We start from the raw sequence: 25,926 nt of genomic DNA, 5'->3' as shown, positions 1-25,926 counted from the left end.
CACAGCCAAGAAGGGCCAAAGGGCCTGTTTCTGTGCTGTAGTTTCTATGGTTTCTATGGATAGTGGTTAAGAACTAACACAGTTTGTAGTAGATTGATAGACTTCACAACTACACAAATTGCTACTCTGTTAAAATGGTGCCTTCTCTTTTTTTATGTCTTTTTAACTATTTCCAAGAAACACTAGATAATTGGGACAGCCACTTAATTGGGTCAAAATGTACTGATGTGTCCCAATTAACCTGGATCCACTGGATATTCTTTTTAAAATATATTCTTATTAAAATGTATGTAAATGTTGCAATGTTTTGCTGCTGCAAAACAAACTTCACAACATACATCAGTGATAATAAACCTGATTTTGATATGGAACAGTCAAGGTTTCAGGCTGAGACCCCTCTTCAGGACTGGAAAGGAAGGGTGAAGAAAACAGAATTAGAAGGTGGGGGGGTAGATGGTGTGGGTGGGCTGGGAGGTGAGAGGTGAGGGGGTAGGTGTGGGTGGGCCGGGAGGTGAGAGGTGAACGGGCAGATGGTGTGGGTGGGTCTGGGAGGTGATAGGTGAGGGGGGTTTAGATGGTGTGGGTGGGTCTGGGAGGTGATAGGTGAACAGGCAGATGGTGTGGGTGGGTCTGGGAGGTGAGAGGTGAGGGGGGTTTAGATGGTGTGGGTGGGTCTGGGAGGTGATAGGTGAACAGGCAGATGGTGTGGGTGGGTCTGGGAGGTGAGAGGGGTTTAGATGGTGTGGGTGGGTCTGGGAGGTGAGAGGTGAGGGGGGTTTAGATGGTGTGGGTGGGCTGGGAGGTGAGAGGTGAGGGAGGTTTAGATGGTGTGGGTGGGTCTGGGAGGTGATCGGTCAAAGTGTCGCGCTCTGGTTTCCGCCCACAATCCCAAGACGAATTTGTGTACTATGTTGACGTGGTGACAATCCCTGGCTACCCCCAGCACATCCTCGGGCTGCGTCTTCACCATCACTGTGTGCCGTGTCGTATGAAGTGTGAGATCACAGTCTTTGACCAAGAGAGCTCTTGGCAAATTTTTCCTACAGAAGTGGTTCATCATTGCCGCCTTCTGAGCAGTATCTTTACAAAACAGGTGACCCCAGCCGTTATCAATACTCGTCAGAGATTGTCTGCCTGGCGTCAGTGGTCACATAACCAGGACTTGCGATATGCACCAGCTGCTCATACGACCATCCACCACCTGCTCCCGTGGATTCACGTGACCCTGATCGGGGGCTAAACAGGTGCTACACGGGTGACCTGCAGGCTAAAAGAGGGAAGGAGTGCCTTACACCTCCTGTGGTAGACACATATCTCCACTCAATGTTCAAGTGACAACTAAAGCTGATCTTTGACCTTTCCTCCTGTGCCTCCCATGGGGAAAACGGGACTGATTTTGGTGGAGCTGGCACGGCAACTGTAGAGGAACACACACAAAATTCTGGAAATGAACTGGAAAGGAAGGAGGACAAGCAAGAAGCTGAAAGCTGAAGTCTGGTGTGTAAAGGAGGGAGGGGAATGAAGTAAGAAGCTGGGAAAGGCAAAAGGAAGGCTGGAGAAGGAGAAATCTGATAGGAGAGCAGAGTTGACCACGTAAGATAGGGAAGGTGGGGGAGGGTCATCAACAGAGGCGAGGGGAAGAGGTAAGAGTGGGGAATTGAAGGGGGGAGGACGGGAATCACTGAGCGGAGAAACCCATGTTCATGACATCAGGTCGGAGGCTACCCAGACAAAATATGAAGGGTCATCGTGACAGAAGAGGAGGCCATGGGCCAACATAACAGAGCAGGAATGGAGATTGGAGTTAAAATGGTTGGCCACCAGTAATGCCTGCTTTTGGCAGATGGAGTGAAGGTGCTTGACAGGGGCCCCCCAATTTACATTCTGTCTCACCAATATGAAGGAGCCCTCATCAGAAACACTGGATACAAAAGACAACCTCTCCAGATTTGCAGGTGAAGTATTGCACTATTACTCTTAGGAAAATATCAGTGATACCTAATGGGTTCAATATCAGGAAACCCTCCCATCCATCCACAATCTCTTTGACCCCAAACCATCAGGCAGGAGGTACGGTGGTATGAGGATGGCGGCGTTACGATGGGAAACAGTATCTTCCCCCAGACCTTGAGACTACTGAACTCCCTGACAACAACCAGGTACTGTATTGTCCTCTATGAAGCACCAGTACTGTAGACTTTTGAACTCCCATCCTCTTATTATTTGTTAATTTATTGGTGGTAATAAAACTACAGCATGTGTTGCGCAAAACATTTCATTTGGTAGGAAAACATGTTTACTGTTGAAATGACATTAAAACCGAACACGAACTCCAACACTCACCTAGGTCCCAAGATCCCAACTTCTCTCTCAAGCACAACCCCCCCCCCCCGCCGGTGTATCACCCTGTATAGTCACCCCTGGGGTCCTCACTCCCCCCTCCAATCTGACCTTACCATGTCTGTCATCACCCCCAGTGTCCCCAGTCACACACACCTGGTCTGTCCTCACCCCCAGTGTGCCCAATCACCCTCATCCCCGTCTGTCCTCACCCCCAGGTCCCCAATCACACCCACCTGGTCTGTCCTCACCCCCAGGTCCCCAATCACACCCACCTGGTCTGTCATCACCCCCAGTGTCCCCAATCACCCTCATCCCCGTCTGCCCTCACCCCCAGTGTCCCCAATCACCCCCTATCCATGTCTGTCCTCACCCCCAGGTCCCCAATCACACCCACCTGGTCTGTTCTCACCCTCAGTGTCCCCAATCACCCTCATCCCCGTCTGCCCTCACCCCCAGTGTCCCCAATCACCCCCTATCCATGTCTGTCCTCACCCCCAGGTCCCCAATGACACCCATCTGGTCTGTCCTCACCCCCAGTGTCCCCAATCACACCCACCTGGTCTGTCCTCACCCCCAGGTCCCCAATCACCCTCATCCCCGTCTGTCCTCACCCCCAGTGTCCCAATCACACCCACCTGGTCTGTCCTCACCCCCAGTGTCCCCAATCACCCTCATCCCCGTCTGCCCTCACCCCCAGTGTCCCCAATCACCCCCTATCCACGTCTGTCCTCACCCCCAGGTCCCCAATCACACCCACCTGGTCTGTCCTCACCCCCAGGTCCCCAATCACCCTCATCCCCGTCTGTCCTCACCCCCAGTGTCCCAATCACACCCACCTGGTCTGTCCTCACCCCCAGTGTCCCCAATCACCCTCATCCCCGTCTGCCCTCACCCCCAGTGTCCCCAATCACCCCCTATCCCCGTCTGTCATCACCCCCAGTGTCCCAATCACACCCACCTGGTCTGTCCTCACCCCCAGTGTCCCCAATCACCCTCATCCCCGTCTGTCCTCACCCTCAGGTCTCTTCATGTTTGACCCAATTTAATCCACCTTTCCCTTCCGTGGGGCCCTTCGCCCCTCACCCTCCCACCACTGGCTCCCGTCAAAGTTCTGAACCTCCCTCGACCGCCCGATTCTCACCGAGTCTCTCCCGCTCCATCTCTGCCCAGCGAGCCGGCTGACCTCTCGCCCGGAAGAGCAAATTACTTATCCCTCTCCCAGCTTTTCACACGGCGTAGTCCCAGTATTCCACAGCAGAAACAAACTTGGCGGCTCCGGAGCCCCTCAGCTCCCGTCACCCTGGTCTACACACCCCTGCGAAAGGGTTCAAACAGTTTTCAAGTCCCACGCCCGCAACAAAGATGGCGAAAATGATCGGCTGACTATAAGGGGGCGTGGGACCGTGCCTATAATAAATATGGCCAACCTCTTTTCCTATAGGAAAAATGGCCGGCTCAGTTTATGTGACGTTACGCCTGTAACAAAGATGACCGGCAGCGTTCGGTGACGATTCCTGCCATTAACAAACATGGTCGGAGCCTCGTCACGATTGGTGATTGTTGGCCGTCGCGGACATGACGTACTTCGACAACAGAGAAGCAGACCGCGGCCGTTCCCGCCGACGCCGAGTTCATCGGCCGGTGGTGTCGCCGTTAAAGAGGACAGCGGCGCGGCGAAGGGCCGGGGACCGGTCACCCCGGGTGGGCCTCACTGCGTCCAGCTGAGGAGGTCTGACGTCAATCCCCTGCGCCGTGGGGCCAGTCCAGCGCAGCCATGGCGCTCTTCCCCGCGGTTCTCAGTGAGGAGGAGGAAGCCTTGCAGAGAAAGTACAACAAGCTGAAGAAGAAGGTCGGCCGGCTGGGGAGAGGGTGGGAGGAAAGCGTCAGTGAGGCGTAGGAGCAGAATTAGGCCGCTCAGCCCATCGGGTCTGCTCCACCATTCCACCATGGCTAATCCCGGATACCACGCACCCGCCTTCTCGCCTAATCCTTTGCTGCCCTGACCGATCAGCAAACAATCAAATATACCCACGGATTTGGCCTCCACCGCGGTCTGTGACAGAGCATTCCGCAGATTCTACTCTCGGGCTAAAAAACTTCTGTTCTAAAGGGTCGTCCCTCAGTTCTGAGGCTGTACCCTCTACTTCTGGATACCCCCACCACAGGAAACATTCTCTCCGCGTCCACCCTGCCTAGTGCTTTTAATATTCAGTAGATTTCCCGCATCCTTCTAAATTCCAGTGAGTACAGGCCCAAGGCAGCCAGACCCCTTCATTCCTGGAATCATCCTCGTGAACCTCCGCTGGACTCTCTCCAATGACGATACATCCTTTTTGAGATAAGGGGCCCAAAACTTTGACAGTCCTCCCAAGTGCAGCCTGACGAAAGGCTCAGCATTATCTCTTTATTCTATTTCCCTCGAAATAAATGCCAACATTGCATTTGCCTCAGACTCAACTGGTAAATTAACCTTCTGGGGGTCCCAAGTCCCTTCACACCTCTGAGGTTTGAACCTTCTCCCTATCTTGGTAATATTCTGCACTATTGTTCCTTTTACCAGAATGCACGATCATACATTTCCCAACACAGTATTCCCTCTGCCACTTTTTGCCCATTCTGCAATGTCACCTCTTTCTGAAGATGTAAAATTCTGTCTCTTACCAACAGAGCCACACCACTGCCTATGCCTTCCTTGATGTACGACTCTGTGATGCCCACAACGTCATACCGACCGATCTCATTGCGCCACGAGTTCGTCCACCTTATCCCGAATGCTATATCCATTTAAATACAACACCTTCAGTCCTGCATTATTCACTCTTTTGAATTTTGCCTTTCTGGTACAGTTTAACTCTTTGCTCTGTCTGCATTTGTACCCAATCGTGGCTTGTCCTTCCTTGCATTCATATTACAGCCATCATCTACTTGTAAACCTGTTGGCTCATCTTTAGCTCCCATCATCCTGGTTCCGGCCCCCTGCCATACGTCCATGCGGCATAGGAGCAGAATTAGGCCATTCGGCCCATCGAGCCTGCTCCGCCATTCCATTACAGCAGAACAGGAGGAGGATGGGAGGAGAGGACGGGAGGAGGAGGAAAGGTTGGAGTGGAGGGTGGGTCGGGGAAAGGGAAGGTCAGTCGGAGAGGGAGGGTGAGTTGGAGAAGAGGGGGAAGGGAGGTTGGAGGAGAGGGGAATTGGGGTTGCAGGAGAGGAGGAAGTGAGGGGCGACAGTGGGTAGGAGAGGAGGGAGGCAATGATAGAGGGTAAGGGCTGAAGGTGGGTAGGAGGTCAGGGAGGGGGAGGAGTAGGGTAGGAGGTAGACATCCTGTGGTGAGAGTGGCGGCGTGGGAGGGAACGAGGGGGAGAGGGTGCTGATTGTGGGAAAGATGAGAGGAGGCTGTGGGGTATCCTTTGGAGTGGAGGGCGATACTCTGCCGAAGAACGGCAGCTGTCAGAGCAGGAAGTGGTGGGGTGAGAGGAGTGGTGATGTTGGAGGGGTGCTTGCCAAGGTGGAAGTAGCAGTATTCAGTGGTATGTGGGGAGATGGGGGGGATGGGGGCTCCGGTCCGGACAGGACGGCCGTTGGTCACTGGGACTCTGACCCTGTGCTGTGTGTGTGGGGGGAGATGGGGGCTCCGGTCCGGACAGGACGGCCGTTGGTCACTGGGACTCTGACCCTGTGCTGTGTGTGTGGGGGGAGATGGGGGCTCTGGTTTGGACAGGACGGCCGTTGGTCACTGGGACTCTGACCCTGTGCTGTGTGTGTGGGGGGAGATGGGGGCTCCGGTCCGGACAGGACGGCCGTTGGTCACTGGGACTCTGACCCTGTGCTGTGTGTGTGGGGGGGATGGGGGCTCCGGTTCGGACAGGATGACCGTTGGTCACTGGGACTCTGACCCTGTGTTCTGTGTGTGGGGGGAGATGGGGGGGATGGGGGCTCCGGTTCGGACAGGACGGCCGTTGGTCACTGGGACTCTGACCCTGTGCTGTGTGTGTGGGGGGAGATGGGGGCTCCGGTTCGGACAGGATGGCCGTTGGTCACTGGGACTCTGACCCTGTGTTCTGTGTGTGGGGGGAGATGGGGGAGGGTCCGGTTCGGACAGGACGGCCGTTGGTCACTGGGACTCTGACCCTGTGCTGTGTGTGTGGGGGGAGATGGGGGCTCTGGTTCGGACAGGACGGCCGTTGGTCACTGGGACTCTGACCCTGTGCTGTGTGTGTGGGGGGAGATGGGGGCTCCGGTCCGGACAGGACGGCCGTTGGTCACTGGGACTCTGACCCTGTGTTCTGTGTGTGGGGGGAGATGGGGGGGATGGGGGCTCCGGTTCGGACAGGACGGCCGTTGGTCACTGGGACTCTGACCCTGTGCTGTGTGTGTGGGGGGAGATGGGGGCTCCGGTCCGGACAGGACGGCCGTTGGTCACTGGGACTCTGACCCTGTGCTGTGTGTGTGGGGGGAGATGGGGGCTCCGGTCCGGACAGGACGGCCGTTGGTCACTGGGACTCTGACCCTGTGCTGTGTGTGTGGGGGGAGATGGGGGCTCCGGTCCGGACAGGACGGCCGTTGGTCACTGGGACTCTGACCCTGTGCTGTGTGTGTGGGGAGAGATGGGGGCTCCGGTTTGGACAGGACGGCCGTTGGTCACTGGGACTCTGACCCCATGCTGTGTGTAGGGGGAGATGGGGGGGATGGGGGCTCCGGTTCGGACAGGACGGCCGTTGGTCACTGGGACTCTGACCCTGTGCTGTGTGTGTGGGGGGAGATGGGGGCTCCGGTCCGGACAGGACGGCCGTTGGTCACTGGGACTCTGACCCTGTGCTGTGTGTGTGGGGGGAGATGGGGGCTCTGGTTTGGACAGGACGGCCGTTGGTCACTGGGACTCTGACCCTGTGCTGTGTGTGTGGGGGGAGATGGGGGCTCCGGTTGGACAGGACGGCCGTTGGTCACTGGGACTCTGACCCTGTGCTGTGTGTGTGGGGGGAGATGGGGGCTCCGGTTGGACAGGACGGCCGTTGGTCACTGGGACTCTGACCCTGTGCTGTGTGTGTGGGGGGAGATGGGGGCTCCGGTCCGGACAGGACGGCCGTTGGTCACTGGGACTCTGACCCTGTGCTGTGTGTGTGGGGGGAGATGGGGGGGATGGGGGCTCCGGTTTGGACAGGACGGCCGTTGGTCACTGGGACTCTGACCCTGTGCTGTGTGTGTGGGGGGAGATGGGGGCTCCGGTTTGGACAGGACGGCCGTTGGTCACTGGGACTCTGACCCTGTGCTGTGTGTGTGGGGGGAGATGGGGGCTCCGGTCCGGACAGGACGGCCGTTGGTCACTGGGACTCTGACCCTGTGCTGTGTGTGTGGGGGGAGATGGGGGCTCCGGTTTGGACAGGACGGCCGTTGGTCACTGGGACTCTGACCCTGTGCTGTGTGTGTGGGGGGAGATGGGGGCTCCGGTCCGGACAGGACGGCCGTTGGTCACTGGGACTCTGACCCTGTGCTGTGTGTGTGGGGGGAGATGGGGGCTCCGGTTCGGACAGGATGGCCGTTGGTCACTGGGACTCTGACCCTGTGCTGTGTGTGTGGTGGGGGAGATGGGGGCTCCGGTTCGGACAGGACGGCCGTTGGTCACTGGGACTCTGACCCTGTGCTGTGTGTGTGGGGGGAGATGGGGGCTCCGGTTCGGACAGGACGGCCGTTGGTCACTGGGACTCTGACCCTGTGCTGTGTGTGTGGGGGGAGATGGGGGCTCCGGTTCGGACAGGACGGCCGTTGGTCACTGGGACTCTGACCCTGTGCTGTGTGTGTGGGGGGAGATGGGGGCTCTGGTTGGACAGGACGGCCGTTGGTCACTGGGACTCTGACCCTGTGCTGTGTGTGTGGGGGGAGATGGGGGCTCCGGTCCGGACAGGACGGCCGTTGGTCACTGGGACTCTGACCCTGTGCTGTGTGTGTGGGGGGAGATGGGGGCTCCGGTTCGGACAGGACGGCCGTTGGTCACTGGGACTCTGACCCTGTGCTGTGTGTGTGGGGGGAGATGGGGGCTCCGGTCCGGACAGGACGGCCGTTGGTCACTGGGACTCTGACCCTGTGCTGTGTGTGTGGGGGGAGATGAGGGAGATGGGGGCTCCGGTTCGGACAGGACGGCCGTTGGTCACTGGGACTCTGACCCTGTGCTGTGTGTGTGACGGGAGATGGGGGAGATGGGGGCTCCGGTTCGGACAGGACGGCCGTTGGTCACTGGGACTCTGACCCTGTGCTGTGTGTGTGGGGGGAGATGGGGGAGATGGGGGCTCCGGTCCGGACAGGACGGCCGTTGGTCACTGGGACTCTGACCCTGTGCTGTGTGTGTGGGGGGAGATGGGGGCTCCGGTTTGGACAGGACGGCCGTTGGTCACTGGGACTCTGACCCTGTGCTGTGTGTGTGGGGGGAGATGGGGGGGATGGGGGCTCCGGTTCGGACAGGACGGCCGTTGGTCACTGGGACTCTGACCCTGTGCTGTGTGTGTCGGGGGAGATGGGGGCGATGGGGGCTCCGGTTCGGACAGGACGGCCGTTGGTCACTGGGACTCTGACCCTGTGTTCTGTGTGTGGGGGGAGATGGGGGGGATGGGGGCTCCGGTTCGGACAGGACGGCCGTTGGTCACTGGGACTCTGACCCTGTGCTGTGTGTGTGGGGGGGGGATGGGGGCTCCGGTTTGGACAGGACGGCCGTTGGTCACTGGGACTCTGACCCCGTGCTGTGTGTGGGGGGAGATGGGGGGGATGGGGGCTCCGGTTGTGGACAGGACAGGACGGCCGTTGGTCACTGGGACTCTGACCCTGTGCTGTGTGTGTGGGGGAGATGGGGGGATGGGGGCTCCGGTCTCGGACAGGACGGCCGTTGGTCACTGGGACTCTGACCCTGTGCTGTGTGTGTGGGGGGAGATGGGGGCTCCGGTTCGGACAGGACGGCCGTTGGTCACTGGGACTCTGACCCTGTGCTGTGTGTGTGGGGGGAGATGGGGGCTCCGGTTCGGACAGGACGGCCGTTGGTCACTGGGACTCTGACCCTGTGCTGTGTGTGTGGAGGGGAGGGGGAGAGGGGGGATGGGGGCTCCGGTTCGGACAGGACGGCCGTTGGTCACTGGGACTCTGACCCTGTGCTGTGTGTGTGGGGGGAGATGGGGGCTCCGGTTCGGACAGGACGGCCGTTGGTCACTGGGACTCTGACCCTGTGCTGTGTGTGTGGGGGGAGATGGGGGCTCCGGTTCGGACAGGACGGCCGTTGGTCACTGGGACTCTGACCCTGTGCTGTGTGTGTGGGGAGATGGGGGAGATGGGGGCTCCGGTTCGGACAGGACGGCCGTTGGTCACTGGGACTCTGACCCTGTGCTGTGTGTGTGGGGGGAGATGGGGGCTCCGGTTCGGACAGGACGGCCGTTGGTCACTGGGACTCTGACCCTGTGCTGTGTGTGTGGGGGGAGATGGGGGCTCCGGTTCGGACAGGACGGCCGTTGGTCACTGGGACTCTGACCCTGTGCTGTGTGTGTGGGGGAGATGGGGTCCCGACAGGAGCGTTGGTCCTGGACTCTGACTCGGTTGGACAGGACGGCCGTTGGTCACTGGGACTCTGACCCTGTGCTGTGTGTGTGGGAGATGGGGAGATGGGGGCTCCGGTTCGGACAGGACGGCCGTTGGTCACTGGGACTCTGACCCTGTGCTGTGTGTGTGGGGGGAGGGGGGGATGGGGGCTCCGGTTCGGACAGGACGGCCGTTGGTCACTGGGACTCTGACCCTGTGCTGTGTGTGTGGGGGAGATGGGGGAGGGGGGGGATGGGGGCTCCGGTTCGGACAGGACGGCCGTTGGTCACTGGGACTCTGACCCTGTGCTGTGTGTGTGGGGGGAGATGGGGGCTCCGGTTCGGACAGGACGGCCGTTGGTCACTGGGACTCTGACCCTGTGCTGTGTGTGTGGGGGGAGATGGGGGAGATGGGGGCTCCGGTTCGGACAGGACGGCCGTTGGTCACTGGGACTCTGACCCTGTGCTGTGTGTGTGGGGGGAGATGGGGGCTCCGGTTCGGACAGGACGGCCGTTGGTCACTGGGACTCTGACCCTGTGCTGTGTGTGTGGGGGGGAGATGGGGGCTCCGGTTCGGACAGGACGGCCGTTGGTCACTGGGACTCTGACCCTGTGCTGTGTGTGTGGGGGGAGATGGGGGCTCCGGTTCGGACAGGACGGCCGTTGGTCACTGGGACTCTGACCCTGTGCTGTGTGTGTGGGGGAGATGGGGGCTGGGGGCTCCGGTTCGGACAGGACGGCCGTTGGTCACTGGGACTCTGACCCTGTGCTGTGTGTGTGGGGGGAGATGGGGGCTCCGGTTCGGACAGGACGGCCGTTGGTCACTGGGACTCTGACCCTGTGCTGTGTGTAGGGGGAGATGGGGGCGATGGGGGCTCCGGTTCGGACAGGACAGCTGTTGGTCACTGGGACTCTGACCCTGTGCTGTGTGTAGGGGGAGATGGGGGGGATGGGGGCTCCGGTTCGGACAGGACGGCCGTTGGTCACTGGGACTCTGACCCTGTGCTGTGTGTGTGGGTGGAGGGGGGAGATGGGGGCTCCGGTTCGGACAGGACGGCCGTTGGTCACTGGGACTCTGACCCTGTGCTGTGTGTGTGGGGGAGATGGGGGAGATGGGGGCTCCGGTTCGGACAGGACGGCCGTTGGTCACTGGGACTCTGACCCTGTGCTGTGTGTGTGGGGGAGATGGGGGAGATGGGGGCTCCGGTTCGGACAGGACGGCCGTTGGTCACTGGGACTCTGACCCTGTGCTGTGTGTGTGGGGGGAGATGGGGGCTCCGGTCCGGACAGGACGGCCGTTGGTCACTGGGACTCTGACCCTGTGCTGTGTGTGTGGTGGGATGGGGGAGATGGGGGCTCCGGTTCGGACAGGACGGCCGTTGGTCACTGGGACTCTGACCCTGTGCTGTGTGTGTGAGTGGAGATGAGGGAGATGGGGGCTCCGGTTCGGACAGGACGGCCGTTGGTCACTGGGACTCTGACCCTGTGCTGTGTGTGTGGGGGGAGATGGGGGCTCCGGTCCGGACAGGACGGCCGTTGGTCACTGGGACTCTGACCCTGTGCTGTGTGTGTGGGGGGAGATGGGGGCTCTGGTTCGGACAGGACGGCCGTTGGTCACTGGGACTCTGACCCTGTGCTGTGTGTGTGGGTGGAGATGGGGGAGATGGGGGCTCCGGTTCGGACAGGACGGCCGTTGGTCACTGGGACTCTGACCCTGTGCTGTGTGTGTGGGGGGAGATGGGGGCTCCGGTTCGGACAGGACGGCCGTTGGTCACTGGGACTCTGACCCTGTGCTGTGTGTGTGGGTGGAGATGGGGGAGATGGGGGCTCTGGTTCGGACAGGACGGCCGTTGGTCACTGGGACTCTGACCCTGTGCTGTGTGTGTTGGGGGAGATGGGGGCTCCGGTTCGGACAGGAAGGCCGTTGGTCACTGAGACTCTGACCCTGTGTTCTGTGTGTGGCGGGAGATGGGGGGGATGGGGGCTCCGGTCCGGACAGGACGGCCGTTGGTCACTGGGACTCTGACCCTGTGCTGTGTGTGTGGGGGGAGATGGGGGCTCCGGTTCGGACAGGATGACCGTTGGTCACTGGGACTCTGACCCTGTGTTCTGTGTGTGGGGGGAGATGGGGGGGATGGGGGCTCCGGTTCGGACAGGATGGCCGTTGGTCACTGAGACTCTGACCCTGTGTTCTGTGTGTGGGGGGAGATGGGAGGGATGGGGGCTCCGGTCGGGACAGGACGGCCGTTGGTCACTGGGACTCTGACCTGTGTTCTGTGTGTGGGGGGAGATGGGGGGGATGGGGGCTCTGGTTCGTACAGGACGGCCGTTGGTCACTGGGACTCTGACCCTGTGCTGTGTGTGTCAGGGGGGGATGGGGGCTCCGGTTTGGACAGGACGGCCATTGGTCACTGGGACTCTGACCCTGTGCTGTGTGTGTGGGGGGAGATGGGGGCTCCGGTTCGGACAGGACGGCCGTTGGTCACTGGGACTCTGACCCTGTGCTGTGTGTGTGGGGGGAGATGAGGGCTCCGGTTTGGACAGGACGGCCGTTGGTCACTGGGACTCTGACCCTGTGCTGTGTGTGTGGGGGGAGATGGGGGCTCTGGTTTGGACAGGACGGCCGTTGGTCACTGGGACTCTGACCCTGTGCTGTGTGTGTGGGGGGAGATGGGGGCTCCGGTCCGGACAGGACGGCCGTTGGTCACTGGGACTCTGACCCTGTGCTGTGTGTGTGGGGGGAGATGGGGGCTCCGGTCCGGACAGGACGGCCGTTGGTCACTGGGACTCTGACCCTGTGCTGTGTGTGTGGGGGGAGATGAGGGCTCCGGTTTGGACAGGACGGCCGTTGGTCACTGTGACTCTGACCCTGTGCTGTGTGTGTGGGGGGAGATGGGGGCTCCGGTCCGGACAGGACGGCCGTTGGTCACTGGGACTCTGACCCTGTGCTGTGTGTGTGGGGGGAGATGGGGGCTCCGGTCCGGACAGGACGGCCGTTGGTCACTGGGACTCTGACCCTGTGCTGTGTGTGTGGGGGGAGATGGGGGCTCCGGTTTGGACAGGACGGCCGTTGGTCACTGGGACTCTGACCCTGTGTTCTGTGTGTGGGGGGAGATGGGGGGGATGGGGGCTCTGGTTCGGACAGGACGGCCGTTGGTCACTGAGACTCTGACCCTGTGCTGTGTGTGTGGGGGAAGATGAGGGCTCCAGTTTGGACAGGACGGCCGTTGGTCACTGGGACTCTGACCCCGTGCTGTGTGTAGGGGGCGATGGGGGCTCCGGTTCGGACAGGACAGTTGTTGGTCACTGGGACTCTGACCCTGTGCTGTGTGTAGGGGGAGATGCGGGGGATGGGGGCTCCGGTTCGGACAGGATGGCCGTTGGTCACTGGGACTCTGACCCTGTGCTGTGTGTGTTGGGGGAGATGGGGGCTCCGGTTCGGACAGGACGGCCATTGGTCACTGGGACTCGGACCCTGTGCTGTGTGTGTGCGGGGGGATGGGGGCTCCGGTTCGGACAGGACGGCCATTGGTCACTGGGACTCTGACCCTGTGTTCTGTGTGTGTGTGGGGGTGATGGGGGCTCCGGTTCGGACAGGACGGCCGTTGGTCACTGGGACTCTGACCCTGTGCTGTGTGTGTGGGGGGAGATGGGGGCTCCGGTTCGGACAGGACGGCCGTTGGTCACTGGGAGTCGGACCCTGTGCTCGGTGTGTGGGGGGAGATGGGGGCTCCGGTCCAGACAGGACGGCCGTTGGTCACTGGGACTCTGACGCTGTGCTGTGTGTGTTGGGGGAGATGGGGGCTCCGGTTTGGACAGGACGGCTGTTGGTCACTGGGACTCTGACCCTGTGTGCTCTGTGTATGGGGGGGATGGGGGCTCCGGTTCGGACAGGACGGCCGTTGGTCACTGGGACTCTGAGCTTGTGCTGTGTGTGTGAGGGGAGATGGGGGAGATGGGGGCTCCGGTCCGGACAGGACGGCCGTTGGTCACTGGGACTCTGACACGGAATGTTCTGTGTGTGGGGGGAGATGAGGGAGATGGGGGCTCCGGTTCGGACAGGACGGCCGTTGGTCACTGGGACTCTGAGCTTGTGCTGTGTGTGTGACGGGAGATGGGGGAGATGGGGGCTCCGGTTCGGACAGGACGGCCGTTGGTCACTGGGACTCTGAGCTTGTGCTGTGTGTTTGAGGGGAGATGGGGGAGATGGGGGCTCCGGTCCGGACAGGACGGCCGTTGGTCACTGGGACTCTGACACGGAATGTTCTGTGTGTGGGGGGAGATGAGGGAGATGGGGGCTCCGGTTCGGACAGGACGGCCGTTGGTCACTGGGACTCTGAGCTTGTGCTGTGTGTGTGACGGGAGATGGGGGAGATGGGGGCTCCGGTTCGGACAGGACGGCCGTTGGTCACTGGGACTCTGAGCTTGTGCTGTGTGTGTGGGTGGAGATGGGGGAGATGGGGGCTCCGGTTCGGACAGGACGGCTGTTGGTCACTGGGACTCTGACACGGAATGTTCTGTGTGTGGGGGGAGATGAGGGAGATGGGGGCTCCGGTTCGGACAGGACGGCCGTTGGTCACTGGGACTCTGAGCTTGTGCTGTGTGTGTGAGGGGAGATGGGGGCTCCGGTTCGGACAGGACGGCCGTTGGTCACTGGGACTCTGAGCTTGTGCTGTGTGTGTGACGGGAGATGGGGGAGATGGGGGCTCCGGTTCGGACAGGACGGCCGTTGGTCACTGGGACTCTGAGCTTGTGCTGTGTGTGTGAGGGGAGATGGGGGCTCCGGTTCGGACAGGACGGCTGTTGGTCTCTGGGACTCTGACCCTGTGCTGTGTGTGTGGGTGGAGATGGGGGAGATTGTGGCTCCGGTTCGGACAGGACGGCCGTTGGTCACTGGGACTCTGAGCTTGTGCTGTGTGTGTGGGGGGAGATGGGGGCTCCGGTTCGGACAGGACGGCCGTTGGTCTCTGGGACTCTGACCCTGTGCTGTGTGTGTGGGTGGAGATGGGGGAGATGGGGGCTCCGGTTCGGACAGGACGGCCGTTGGTCACTGGGACTCTGACCCTGTGCTGTGTGTGTGGGGGGAGATGGGGGAGATGGGGGCTCCGGTTCGGACAGGACGGCCGTTGGTCACTGGGACTCTGACCCTGTGCTGTGTGTGTGGGGGGAGATGAGGGAGATGGGGGCTCCGGTTCGGACAGGACGGCTGTTGGTCTCTGGGACTCTGACCCTGTGCTGTGTGTGTGACGGGAGATGGGGGAGATGGGGGCTCCGGTCCAGACAGGACGGCCGTTGGTCACTGGGACTCTGAGCTTGTGCTGTGTGTGTGGGTGGAGATGGGGGAGATGGGGGCTCCGGTTCGGACAGGACGGCCGTTGGTCACTGGGACTCTGAGCTTGTGCTGTGTGTGTGAGGGGAGATGGGGGCTCCGGTTCGGACAGGACGGCTGTTGGTCACTGGGACTCTGACCCTGTGCTGTGTGTGTGGGTGGAGATGGGGGAGATGGGGGCTCCGGTTCGGACAGGACGGCCGTTGGTTACTGGGACTCTGAGCTTGTGCTGTGTGTGTGAGGGGAGATGGGGGCTCCGGTCCGGACAGGACGGCCGTTGGTCACTGGGACTCTGACCCTGTGCTGTGTGTGTGGGTGGAGATGGGGGAGATGGGGGCTCCGGTTCGGACAGGACGGCCGTTGGTCACTGGGACTCTGAGCTTGTGCTGTGTGTGTGAGGGGAGATGGGGGCTCCGGTTCGGACAGGACGGCTGTTGGTCACTGGGACTCTGACCCTGTGCTGTGTGTGTGGGTGGAGATGGGGGAGATGGGGGCTCCGGTTCGGACAGGACGGCCGTTGGTTACTGGGACTCTGAGCTTGTGCTGTGTGTGTGAGGGGAGATGGGGGCTCCGGTCCGGACAGGACGGCCGTTGGTCTCTGGGACTCTGAGCTTGTGCTGTGTGTGTGAGGGGAGATGGGGGCTCCGGTTCGGACAGGACGGCTGTTGGTCTCTGGGACTCTGACCCTGTGCTGTGTGTGTGGGTGGAGATGGGGGAGATGGGGGCTCCGGTTCGGACAGGACGGCCGTTGGTCACTGGGACTCTGACCCTGTGCTGTGTGTGTGAGGGGAGATGGGGGAGATGGGGGCTCCGGTTCGGACAGGACGGCTGTTGGTCACTGGGACTCTGACCCTGTGCTGTGTGTGTGGGTGGAGATGGGGGAGATGGGGGCTCCGGTTCGGACAGGACGGCCGTTGGTTACTGGGACTCTGAGCTTGTGCTGTGTGTGTGAGGGGAGATGGGGGCTCCGGTCCGGACAGGACGGCCGTTGGTCACTGGGACTCTGAGCTTGTGCTGTGTGTGTGAGTGGAGATGGGGGAGATGGGGGCTCCGGTTCGGACAGGACGGCCGTTGGTCTCTGGGACTCTGACCCTGTGCTGTGTGTGTGAGTGGAGATGGGGGAGATGGGGGCTCCGGTTCGGACAGGACGGCCGTTGGTCACTGGGACTCTGAGCTTGTGCTGTGTGTGTGAGGGGAGATGGGGGCTCCGGTTCGGACAGGACGGCCGTTGGTTACTGGGACTCTGACCCTGTGCTGTGTGTGTGGGGGGAGATGGGGGAGATGGGGGCTCCGGTTCGGACAGGACGGCCGTTGGTCACTGGGACTCTGACCCTGTGCTGTGTGTGTGGGGGGAGATGAGGGAGATGGGGGCTCCGGTTCGGACAGGACGGCTGTTGGTCTCTGGGACTCTGACCCTGTGCTGTGTGTGTGACGGGAGATGGGGGAGATGGGGGCTCCGGTCCGGACAGGACGGCCGTTGGTCACTGGGACTCTGAGCTTGTGCTGTGTGTGTGACGGGAGATGGGGGAGATGGGGGAGATGGGGGCTCCGGTTCGGACAGGACGGCCGTTGGTCACTGGGACTCTGAGCTTGTGCTGTGTGTGTGAGGGGAGATGGGGGCTCCGGTTCGGACAGGACGGCTGTTGGTCACTGGGACTCTGACCCTGTGCTGTGTGTGTGGGTGGAGATGGGGGAGATGGGGGCTCCGGTTCGGACAGGACGGCCGTTGGTTACTGGGACTCTGAGCTTGTGCTGTGTGTGTGAGGGGAGATGGGGGCTCCGGTCCGGACAGGACGGCCGTTGGTCTCTGGGACTCTGACCCTGTGCTGTGTGTGTGGGTGGAGATGGGGGAGATGGGGGCTCCGGTTCGGACAGGACGGCCGTTGGTCACTGGGACTCTGAGCTTGTGCTGTGTGTGTGAGGGGAGATGGGGGCTCCGGTTCGGACAGGACGGCTGTTGGTCACTGGGACTCTGACCCTGTGCTGTGTGTGTGGGTGGAGATGGGGGAGATGGGGGCTCCGGTTCGGACAGGACGGCCGTTGGTTACTGGGACTCTGAGCTTGTGCTGTGTGTGTGAGGGGAGATGGGGGCTCCGGTCCGGACAGGACGGCCGTTGGTCTCTGGGACTCTGAGCTTGTGCTGTGTGTGTGAGGGGAGATGGGGGCTCCGGTTCGGACAGGACGGCTGTTGGTCTCTGGGACTCTGACCCTGTGCTGTGTGTGTGGGTGGAGATGGGGGAGATGGGGGCTCTGGTTCGGACAGGACTGCCGTTGGTCACTGGGACTCTGACCCTGTGCTGTGTGTGTGAGGGGAGATGGGGGAGATGGGGGCTCCGGTTCGGACAGGACGGCTGTTGGTCACTGGGACTCTGACCCTGTGCTGTGTGTGTGGGTGGAGATGGGGGAGATGGGGGCTCCGGTTCGGACAGGACGGCCGTTGGTTACTGGGACTCTGAGCTTGTGCTGTGTGTGTGAGGGGAGATGGGGGCTCCGGTCCGGACAGGACGGCCGTTGGTCACTGGGACTCTGAGCTTGTGCTGTGTGTGTGAGTGGAGATGGGGGAGATGGGGGCTCCGGTTCGGACTGGACGGCCGTTGGTCTCTGGGACTCTGACCCTGTGCTGTGTGTGTGAGTGGAGATGAGGGAGATGGGGGCTCCGGTTCGGACAGGACGGCCGTTGGTCACTGGGACTCTGAGCTTGTGCTGTGTGTGTGAGGGGAGATGGGGGCTCCGGTTCGGACAGGACGGCCGTTGGTCACTGGGACTCTGACCCTGTGCTGTGTGTGTGGGGGGAGATGGGGGCTCTGGTTCGGACAGGACGGCTGTTGGTCTCTGGGACTCTGACCCTGTGCTGTGTGTGTGGGTGGAGATGGGGGAGATGGGGGCTCCGGTTCGGACAGGACGGCTGTTGGTCACTGGGACTCTGACCCTGTGCTGTGTGTGTGGGGGGAGATGGGGGCTCCGGTTCGGACAGGACGGCTGTTGGTCTCTGGGACTCTGACCCTGTGCTGTGCGTGTGGGTGGAGATGGGGGAGATGGGGGCTCTGGTTCGGACAGGACGGCCGTTGGTCACTGGGACTCTGACCCTGTGCTGTGTGTGTGTGGGGAGATGGGGGCTCCGGTTCGGACAGGACGGCCGTTGGTCACTGGGACTCTGACACGGAATGTTCTGTGTGTGGGGGGAGATGAGGGAGATGGGGGCTCCGGTTCGGACAGGACGGCCGTTGGTCACTGGGACTCTGAGCTTGTGCTGTGTGTGTGAGGGGAGATGGGGGCTCCGGTTCGGACAGGACGGCCGTTGGTCACTGGGACTCTGAGCTTGTGCTGTGTGTGTGAGGGGAGATGGGGGAGATGGGGGCTCCGGTTCGGACAGGACGGCTGTTGGTCTCTGGGACTCTGACCCTGTGCTGTGTGTGTGGGTGGAGATGGGGGAGATGGGGGCTCCGGTTCGGACAGGACGGCTGTTGGTCACTGGGACTCTGACACTGAATGTTCTATCTGCAGAAGAAAGCGCTGCTGGCTCTGAAGAAGCAGAGTTCGGGTTCACAGACCAGTCAAGGTGGCATTAAACGATGTGAGTGTTGCTTCTTTCTGCTGTCAGTGTCTGCCAGCTGCTCAGAACAAATCTGCAACGATACTCCCACCCCCTCTCCATCCTCTCATCCCCTCATCAAGTGCCCTTCACCTGCCCTCCATGGTGGCCACAATCAAGTTGGAGGAGCAACATCTCGTATCCCATCTGGCTGGACTCCAAACTGATGGCATCGACATCAATTTCTCCCTCCTCCTCCTCCTCTCTGTCTCCATTCCCCATTCTGGCTCCACTCTCACTCCTCTCCTATCAGATTCCTTTTTCTCCAGCCTTTTACCTCTTCTACCTATCACCTGCCTCATTCTCATTTCATTCCCCCTCAGCTGCCCACACCTTCCCCCCTTCCTGGTCTCACCTAGCACCTCCCAGCTGGAACTCCTTTTCCCTTTCCCCATCGCTTATCCTGGCTTCTGACCCTTTTTTTGTCCAGTCCTGATGAAGTATCTTGGCCCCAATCATCAACTGTGTATTCCTCAGCATCTTATGTGTGTTGTTCAGGATTTCCGGCGTCTGCAGAATCACTCGTGTCTCACGATTGTACCTCTCGTCCGTGAGCCTCCTTGGGGCTTTGCTGTTCATCCCATTGCGAAGCATCCCATCGGTGAATATGTTGTGTCTCAGCGAGATTTCCTGCCGCTGCTGCGATTTGTTGGTAGGAGTCAGATGGCTACTGTTTACCTGCCGTTGATGAGTGGAGGTGGGTGGTGGTTGGACAGTCGAGGGGGTTGCCGAAGGTTACAACGGAACACTGACAGGATGCAGAGCTGGGCTGAGAAATGACAGATGGAGTCCAGTCCAGGGACGTGTGAGTTTGGAAGATCGAATTTGAAGGCAGAATACAGGGTTAATGGCAGGATTCTTGGCAGTGTGGAGGAACAGAGGGATCTTGGGGTCCACGTCCATCAATCCCTCAAAGTTCGATCATTCCATTTAATGTCGGAGAACGTATACAATATACAACCTGAAATTCTTACTCTTCCCAAACAACCGTGAAAACAAAAGAGTGCCCCAAAGAAGAAGTGACAGGAAAACCCAAGTCCCTCTACTCCCCCCTCCAGGCACAAGTAATGACCATCCCCTCCCCACTTCAGCAAAAAAAACATCAGCATCTTTCACCCACCAAGGAAGCAATAGCAAAACCCTCAAGAAAGACCGTGATCTGCGGTACAACAAAAACTAATCATTCACCCAACAATTCGGCTCACTCTCTCCCCAATTAAGTGACAGAGATGTGTCGCCCTTTCACAGCGAGAGGAGAGATCAACAAAATCAAACAACTTGCTGATTTGCAGTGTAAAGTCTGCCGTGTCACTTTTTTCTGAGTTCTGCTACTCGAGAATAGGCAACAATCTCTTCCCCCACCAACGAGAGAACGCGCAGTTTGCTGAACACAGGGTTCCCGACGGCTGATCCGTTATCTCTGATTTTCCATTTCCTCCTGAGACTCTTCATTTGGCGGCAATGACGTATGATCAGCTCGTCCCCTGGGCCACAAAGCCTCGGAATCCCAAAGACATGCTCATCTTCTAGGCCACGTCAATGAGATATCGAAACATGGCCAGTCGGTGAGCTCCGGATGCAGGTCCCACTGCCACAAAGATCTGAAGTTTGAGTGTAGTTCCAAGTCAGGGTCTTCAACAGGAGCCCATCCACCTTGAAAAGGGAAAAATAGACATTAAAGATAGAAATGAAGCTGTTTCCACAGGTGAGCAAGAAGTCATGTTTAGCACGTCGTAGCTCTGCCCAAGGTTGCCACACAAGTTGGTGGGCTGGTTAAGAAGGTGTACGGTGCGTGGGCCTTCATTAAATCAAGGGATTGAGTTCAAGAACTGTGAGGTACTGTCGCAGCTCTATAAAATCCTGGTTAGACCACCGTGTTCAGATCTGGTTGCCTCATTATAGGAAGGATGTAGAAGCTTTAGGGAGTGTGCAGGGGAGATTTACCAGGACACTGCCTTGACTAAAGACTGCGTCTTTTGAAGAAAGGGCTTTTCTCTTCGGTATGAAGGAGGATGTGAGGGGGCCTTGAGAGATGTCCAAGATGATAGGAGGCACAGATAGAGTGGACAGCCGGGGGCCACAAGGGTCCTAGGGGGAGGTGGAAGGGGAGAGAGGGAGCATTTTTCCCAGGGTGGGAATGGCTAATATGAGGGGCATCATTTTATGGTGATTGGAGGAAGGTATGGGGGTAAGTTTTTTTTTCCACAGAGTGATTGGTGCGTTCAACGCACTGCCAGGAATGGTGGTAGAGGCAGATACATTAGGGAAATTCAAGAAACTCTTCGATGGGCACTTGGATGATAGAAAAATGGAGGGTTATGTGGGAGAGAGAGCAAAAATGGCCAGTCGGTGAGCTCCGGTTGCAGGTCCCACTGCCACAAAGATCTGAAGTTTGAGTGCGGCTCCAAGTCAGGGTCTTCGACAGGAGCCCATGCACCTTGAAAAGGGAAAAATAGACATTAAAAGTAGAAATTGATTGATCTTTGGATAGGTTAAAAGGTCAGTACAATATTGTGGGCTGAAGGGCCTTTGCTGTTCTGTACAGTCCTACATTCTCAGAAACAAGCCAGTGAGGGTAGGGGACAGAGAAATGAAAGCTGCTTCCCTCGACTTTTGAGGAAGGGCTGGGTGAAACGGAGCTTTTCTTTTTGAAGAGGAGGATGCGAGGTGACTTAATAGGCGTGTATAAGATGACGTGCAGCCAGAGACTTTTTCCCAGGGCGGAATTGGCAAATACAGGGGTATTTTCAAGCAGTCAGGCTGATCAGCACCTCCACCCTGTAACCAACCCCTCCACACACCCAGCCATCACTACTTTAACACAAGAAAAACTGCAAATGCTGGAAATCCAAGGAACACACACACTGCTGGAGGAACTCAGCAGGCCAGGCAGCATCTATGGAAAGGATTAAAAAGATTTAATCTAGAATAGAGTCACCCTTATGTGCAGACAACTGTGTCTAGTTCACTTTATGAACATACATCAATCTATGTATATAATCTATACAATGCATATATATTTATTGTGTTTTTATTGTACCACATCGGATCGGAAGTAAAGGTTATTACAATCTCCTTTACACTTGTGTACTGGAAATAACATTAAACAGTTTTGAATCTTTGTAGAATAATGTAGGGGAGATGTGAGAGGTAGGTAGGTCATGTGACTGTGTGGTGTGGGTGCTGGTGGAGGCCGGTACATTAGGGATGTTTAAGAGACTCTTAGATAAACACATGGATGATAGAAAAATGGTGGGCTATGTTGGAAGGAAGGGTTAGATTAATCTTGGAGTTGGTTAAAGGTTTGGCACAGCATTGGGAGCTAGTGGGCCTGTACTGTGCTGTACTGTTCTGTGTTTTATGACACAAGCCGGTGCAGGGGTCAGAGAAGAGAAATATACTTTCCTTAATTGTTGATGGGGAGAAATTATGTGAGCCCAAGCTTTTTTTCTGGAGAGGTGGAGTGTGAAAGGTGATTTGGTATTACAGAATGGTGACAGGCCTAGATCGCGTGGACAGCCAGAGACTTTTCCCAGGGCAGAAACAGCTAATACAAGAGGGCAGAATTTTAAAGTGATTGGAGGAAAATATGGGGGGGGGGGGGATGTCAGCGGTAATTGTTTACACAGAGAGTAGTGGGTGCCTGGAACGCCCAGCCAGGGGTGATTGTAGAGATAGATAGATACATTAGGGACTTTTTTTTAAAAAAAGACCTCTTGGGTAACTACGTGGATGAATCTTGTCATCTTCAGAAGTTTTTTGATGACTCTGCCATAGTTGGATGCATCAGCAAGGGAGGTGAGGCTGAGTACAGGGCTACGGTAGGAAACTTTGTCACATGGTGTGAGCAGAATTATCTGCAGCTTAATGTGAAAAAGACTAAGGAGCTGGTGGTAGACCTGAGGAGAGCTAAGGTACCAGTGACCCCTGTTTCCATCCAGGGGGTCAGTGTGGACATGGTGGAGGATTACAAATACCTGGGGATACAAATTGACAATAAACTGGACTGGTCAAAGAACACTGAGGCTGTCTACGAGAAGGGTCAGCGCCGTCTCTATTTCCGGAGGAGACTGAGGTCCTTTAACATCTGCCGGACGATGCTGAGGATGTTCTATGAGTCTGTGGTGGCCAGTGCGATCATGTTCACTGTTGTGTGCTGGGACAGCAGGCTGAGGGTAGCAGACACCAACAGAATCAACAAACTCATTCGTAAGACCAGTGATGTGGTGGGGATGGAACTGGACTCTCTGACGGTGGTGTCTGAAAAGAGGATGCTGTCCAAGTTGCATGCCATCTTGGACAATGTCTCCCATCCACTACATAATGTACTGGGTGGGCACAGGAGTACATTCAGCCAGAGACTCATTCCACCGAGATGCAGCACAGAGCGTCATAGGAAGTCATTCCTGCCTGTGGCCATCAAACTTTACAACTCCTCCCTTGGAGGGTCAGACACCCTGAGCCAATAGGCTGGTCCTGGATTTATTTCATAATTTACTGGCGTAATTTACATATTACTATTTAATTATTTATGGATTTATTACTATTTATGGTGCAACTGTAACGAAAACCAATTTCCCCCGGGATCAATAAACTATGACTATGACTATGAATGAAAACGGAGGGTTATGTGGGAGCGAAGGGTGAAATTGATGGCAGAGTAGTTGGTACAAGGGCCTGTACTGTTTGAGCTGCAGTGACTCTGTCCTCTCCCTTGCACAGCACTGTCGGATCAGCCGCTGGTTGATACAGCCACGGCCACTGAGCAGGCCAAGATGCTGGTGAAGTCAGGAGCAATCAGTGCCATCAAAGCAGAGAACAAGAACTCGGGTTTCAAGCGCTCCAGAACCCTGGAAGGAAAGCTGAAGGTGAGGAAGGCTTCTATTTCAGATTCGTTCATTCATTCGAGGTGTATCTGAACGATATCTCTTTCTATCCTGTCCCCTGGAAAAATGCTGTTGCCTTTTCTCAGTTCCTTCATCTCTGCCACACCTGGTCCCAGGATGTGGCTCCCCTTTCCAGGACATCAGAGATATCCTCCTTCAAAGAACAGTTTCCCTTCCTCCACCATTGATGCTGCCCTCACCTTCATCTCCTCCATTTCCTGGACATCTGCCCTCACCACATCTTCACGGTGATAGAGTTCCTCTCATCCTTGTCTACCACCCCGTGAGCCTCCACATCCAACACATCATTCTCTGTACTTATCACCGTCTCCAGAAGGATCCTACCAAAAGCATATCTGAACCTACCACCCCTCTACTTTCTGCAGAGATCACTCCCTTCATGATTCCCTTATCCCTCCTCACTAATCTCCCCCCCCCCCCCACATCCACTTCCGTTGAGACAGTTATTGTACCCGGTGCTCCCAATGCGGTCTTCTCTACATCGATTGAACCCAACATTGGGGGACCGCTTTGTCAAGCACTTCTGCCCCATCCGCGAAAAGTAGAATTTCCCGGTGGCAAACGATTTTAATTCCTATTCCCACTCTCGTTAGATGGCCCATGGCCACAATGAGGCCACTCTCAGGGTGGAGGAGCAAAAACTCATATTCCCTCCGACCTGATGGCATGAATGTCGGTTTATCATTCTGGTAAAAACAAATTTCTATCCCCCTTCCCTCTTCTGGTCTGCACTCTGGCATCTTGCCTCTTCTCACCCACCTATCACCTCCCCCCTGGTGCTCCCTCCCCTCCCCTTCTCCTGTGATCCATCTTTCTCTCCAGCCCTTCACAGACAGTCAAATGCTGTGTTTGAATTAACGACCAGCACAACCCAAGGACGGGCTGGGGGCAGCCCGCAAGTGTCGCCCCACACACACTGGAGCCATCGTAACACGCTCCCCATGTCAGAATCAGAATCAGGTTTATTATCACCGGCATGTGACGTGAAATTTGTTAACGTAGCAGCATCAGTTCAATGCAATGCATAATATGGAAGAAAAAAGCACAAAATATAATAATAAATAAGTAAATCAATTACAGTATATATATATACTGAATAGTTTAATGATCGTGCTAAAAACAGAAATAATATGTATTTAAAAAAAGTGAGGTAGTGTCCAAGGGTTCAATGTCCATTTAGGAATCAGATGGCAGAGGGGAAGAAGCTGTTCCTGAATCACTGAGTGTGTGCCTTCAGGCTTCTGTACCTCCTACCTGTTGGTAACAGTGAGAAAAGGGCATGCCCTGGGTGCTGGAGGTCCTTAATAATGGACGCTGCCTTTCTGAGACACTGCTCCCTGAAGATGTCTTGGGTCCTTTGTAGGCTAGTGCCCAAGATGAAGCCGACTAAATTTACAATCCTCTGCAGCTTCTTTCGGACCTGTGTAGTAGCCCTCTCCACCCCCCCCCCCCCCGTACATCTGGCATAGTTTGCATATTGTTGTTAGATTGTTTGTGGTTTTTGTATTGCTATATTTATGCCCTATTCTTGGTTGGTGCAGCTGTAACGAAACCTAATTTCCCTCGGGATCAATAAAGTATATCTATCTATCTATAGAAGTTTTTGAGTGTATTTGTTGACATTCCAAACAACTTGTTTAAGCAGAATAACTCAAACAACAGCAGAATGAACCCCTTTCAAACTGTGCCCCCGACTCACACAGATTTCCAACCCCAGGACTGGCCATCGCCTGGGCTCCAGTGCACTCCGACTTTCAGACACGACTGCTTCCACAAAGACCAGCACTTTTCACCACCAAATGTGTAACAAAAAGTTATTTTTAAATTCGTTCTGTATTCTATTCATAATCGGCTCAGAGTATATGCATGTGAATCCACAAACAAAGGTGAGACTGATAATGTATTCACACCACAAGGAAAAGAACGATTAGAATTAGAACAATTGTCTACAGTTGGAGCAACAGAGAAACTAAAATAATACTCATCGTGCACAAAACACCCCAATCTCTGCAATGTCATAAGGGGCCCACAGATCCAACAGTTTCTCATGCAGCCTGTTCCCCCTCCGTCTCTCGCCCCTCCCCTTCCCTCTCTCCCTATCTACCTCCCTCTTTCCCCCTCCCCCCTCACCCTCCCTCTACCCAAGTGCACAACCATACACTTTCCAACATGGTACCCTTTGCCAATTTTCGTAATCCAAG

The 25,926-nt window shown here is 57.4% G+C and overlaps 2 protein-coding genes across 4 annotated transcripts in view; one reads left to right on the top strand and one right to left on the bottom strand.

Annotated features, from left to right (window-relative positions):
* The window catches only part of skic2 (SKI2 subunit of superkiller complex), a 130,309-nt gene extending 126,625 nt beyond the window's left edge, over positions 1–3,684 (bottom strand). Inside the window, exon 1 of the mRNA XM_063047877.1 lies at positions 3,485–3,684. Within this exon, the coding sequence (XP_062903947.1) occupies positions 3,485–3,503 (19 nt within the window). The 5' untranslated portion in view covers positions 3,504–3,684. The remainder of the gene's footprint in view (positions 1–3,484) is intronic.
* Positions 3,685–3,935: 251 nt separating this feature from the next.
* Positions 3,936–25,926, top strand: part of nelfe (negative elongation factor complex member E) — a 92,066-nt gene continuing 70,075 nt past the window's right edge. For all 3 annotated transcript variants that reach the window (XM_063047888.1, XM_063047887.1, XM_063047886.1), the window contains exons 1-3: positions 3,936–4,192; positions 18,731–18,800; positions 23,541–23,686. In XM_063047888.1, the coding sequence (XP_062903958.1) occupies positions 4,118–4,192; positions 18,731–18,800; positions 23,541–23,686 (291 nt within the window). In that variant the 5' untranslated portion in view covers positions 3,936–4,117. The remainder of the gene's footprint in view (positions 4,193–18,730; positions 18,801–23,540; positions 23,687–25,926) is intronic.

The sequence above is a fragment of the Mobula hypostoma genome, chromosome 5 (assembly GCF_963921235.1).
Source record: "Mobula hypostoma chromosome 5, sMobHyp1.1, whole genome shotgun sequence".
NCBI lineage: Eukaryota > Metazoa > Chordata > Chondrichthyes > Myliobatiformes > Myliobatidae > Mobula > Mobula hypostoma.
This window is presented reverse-complemented; position numbering and strand designations above follow the sequence as displayed.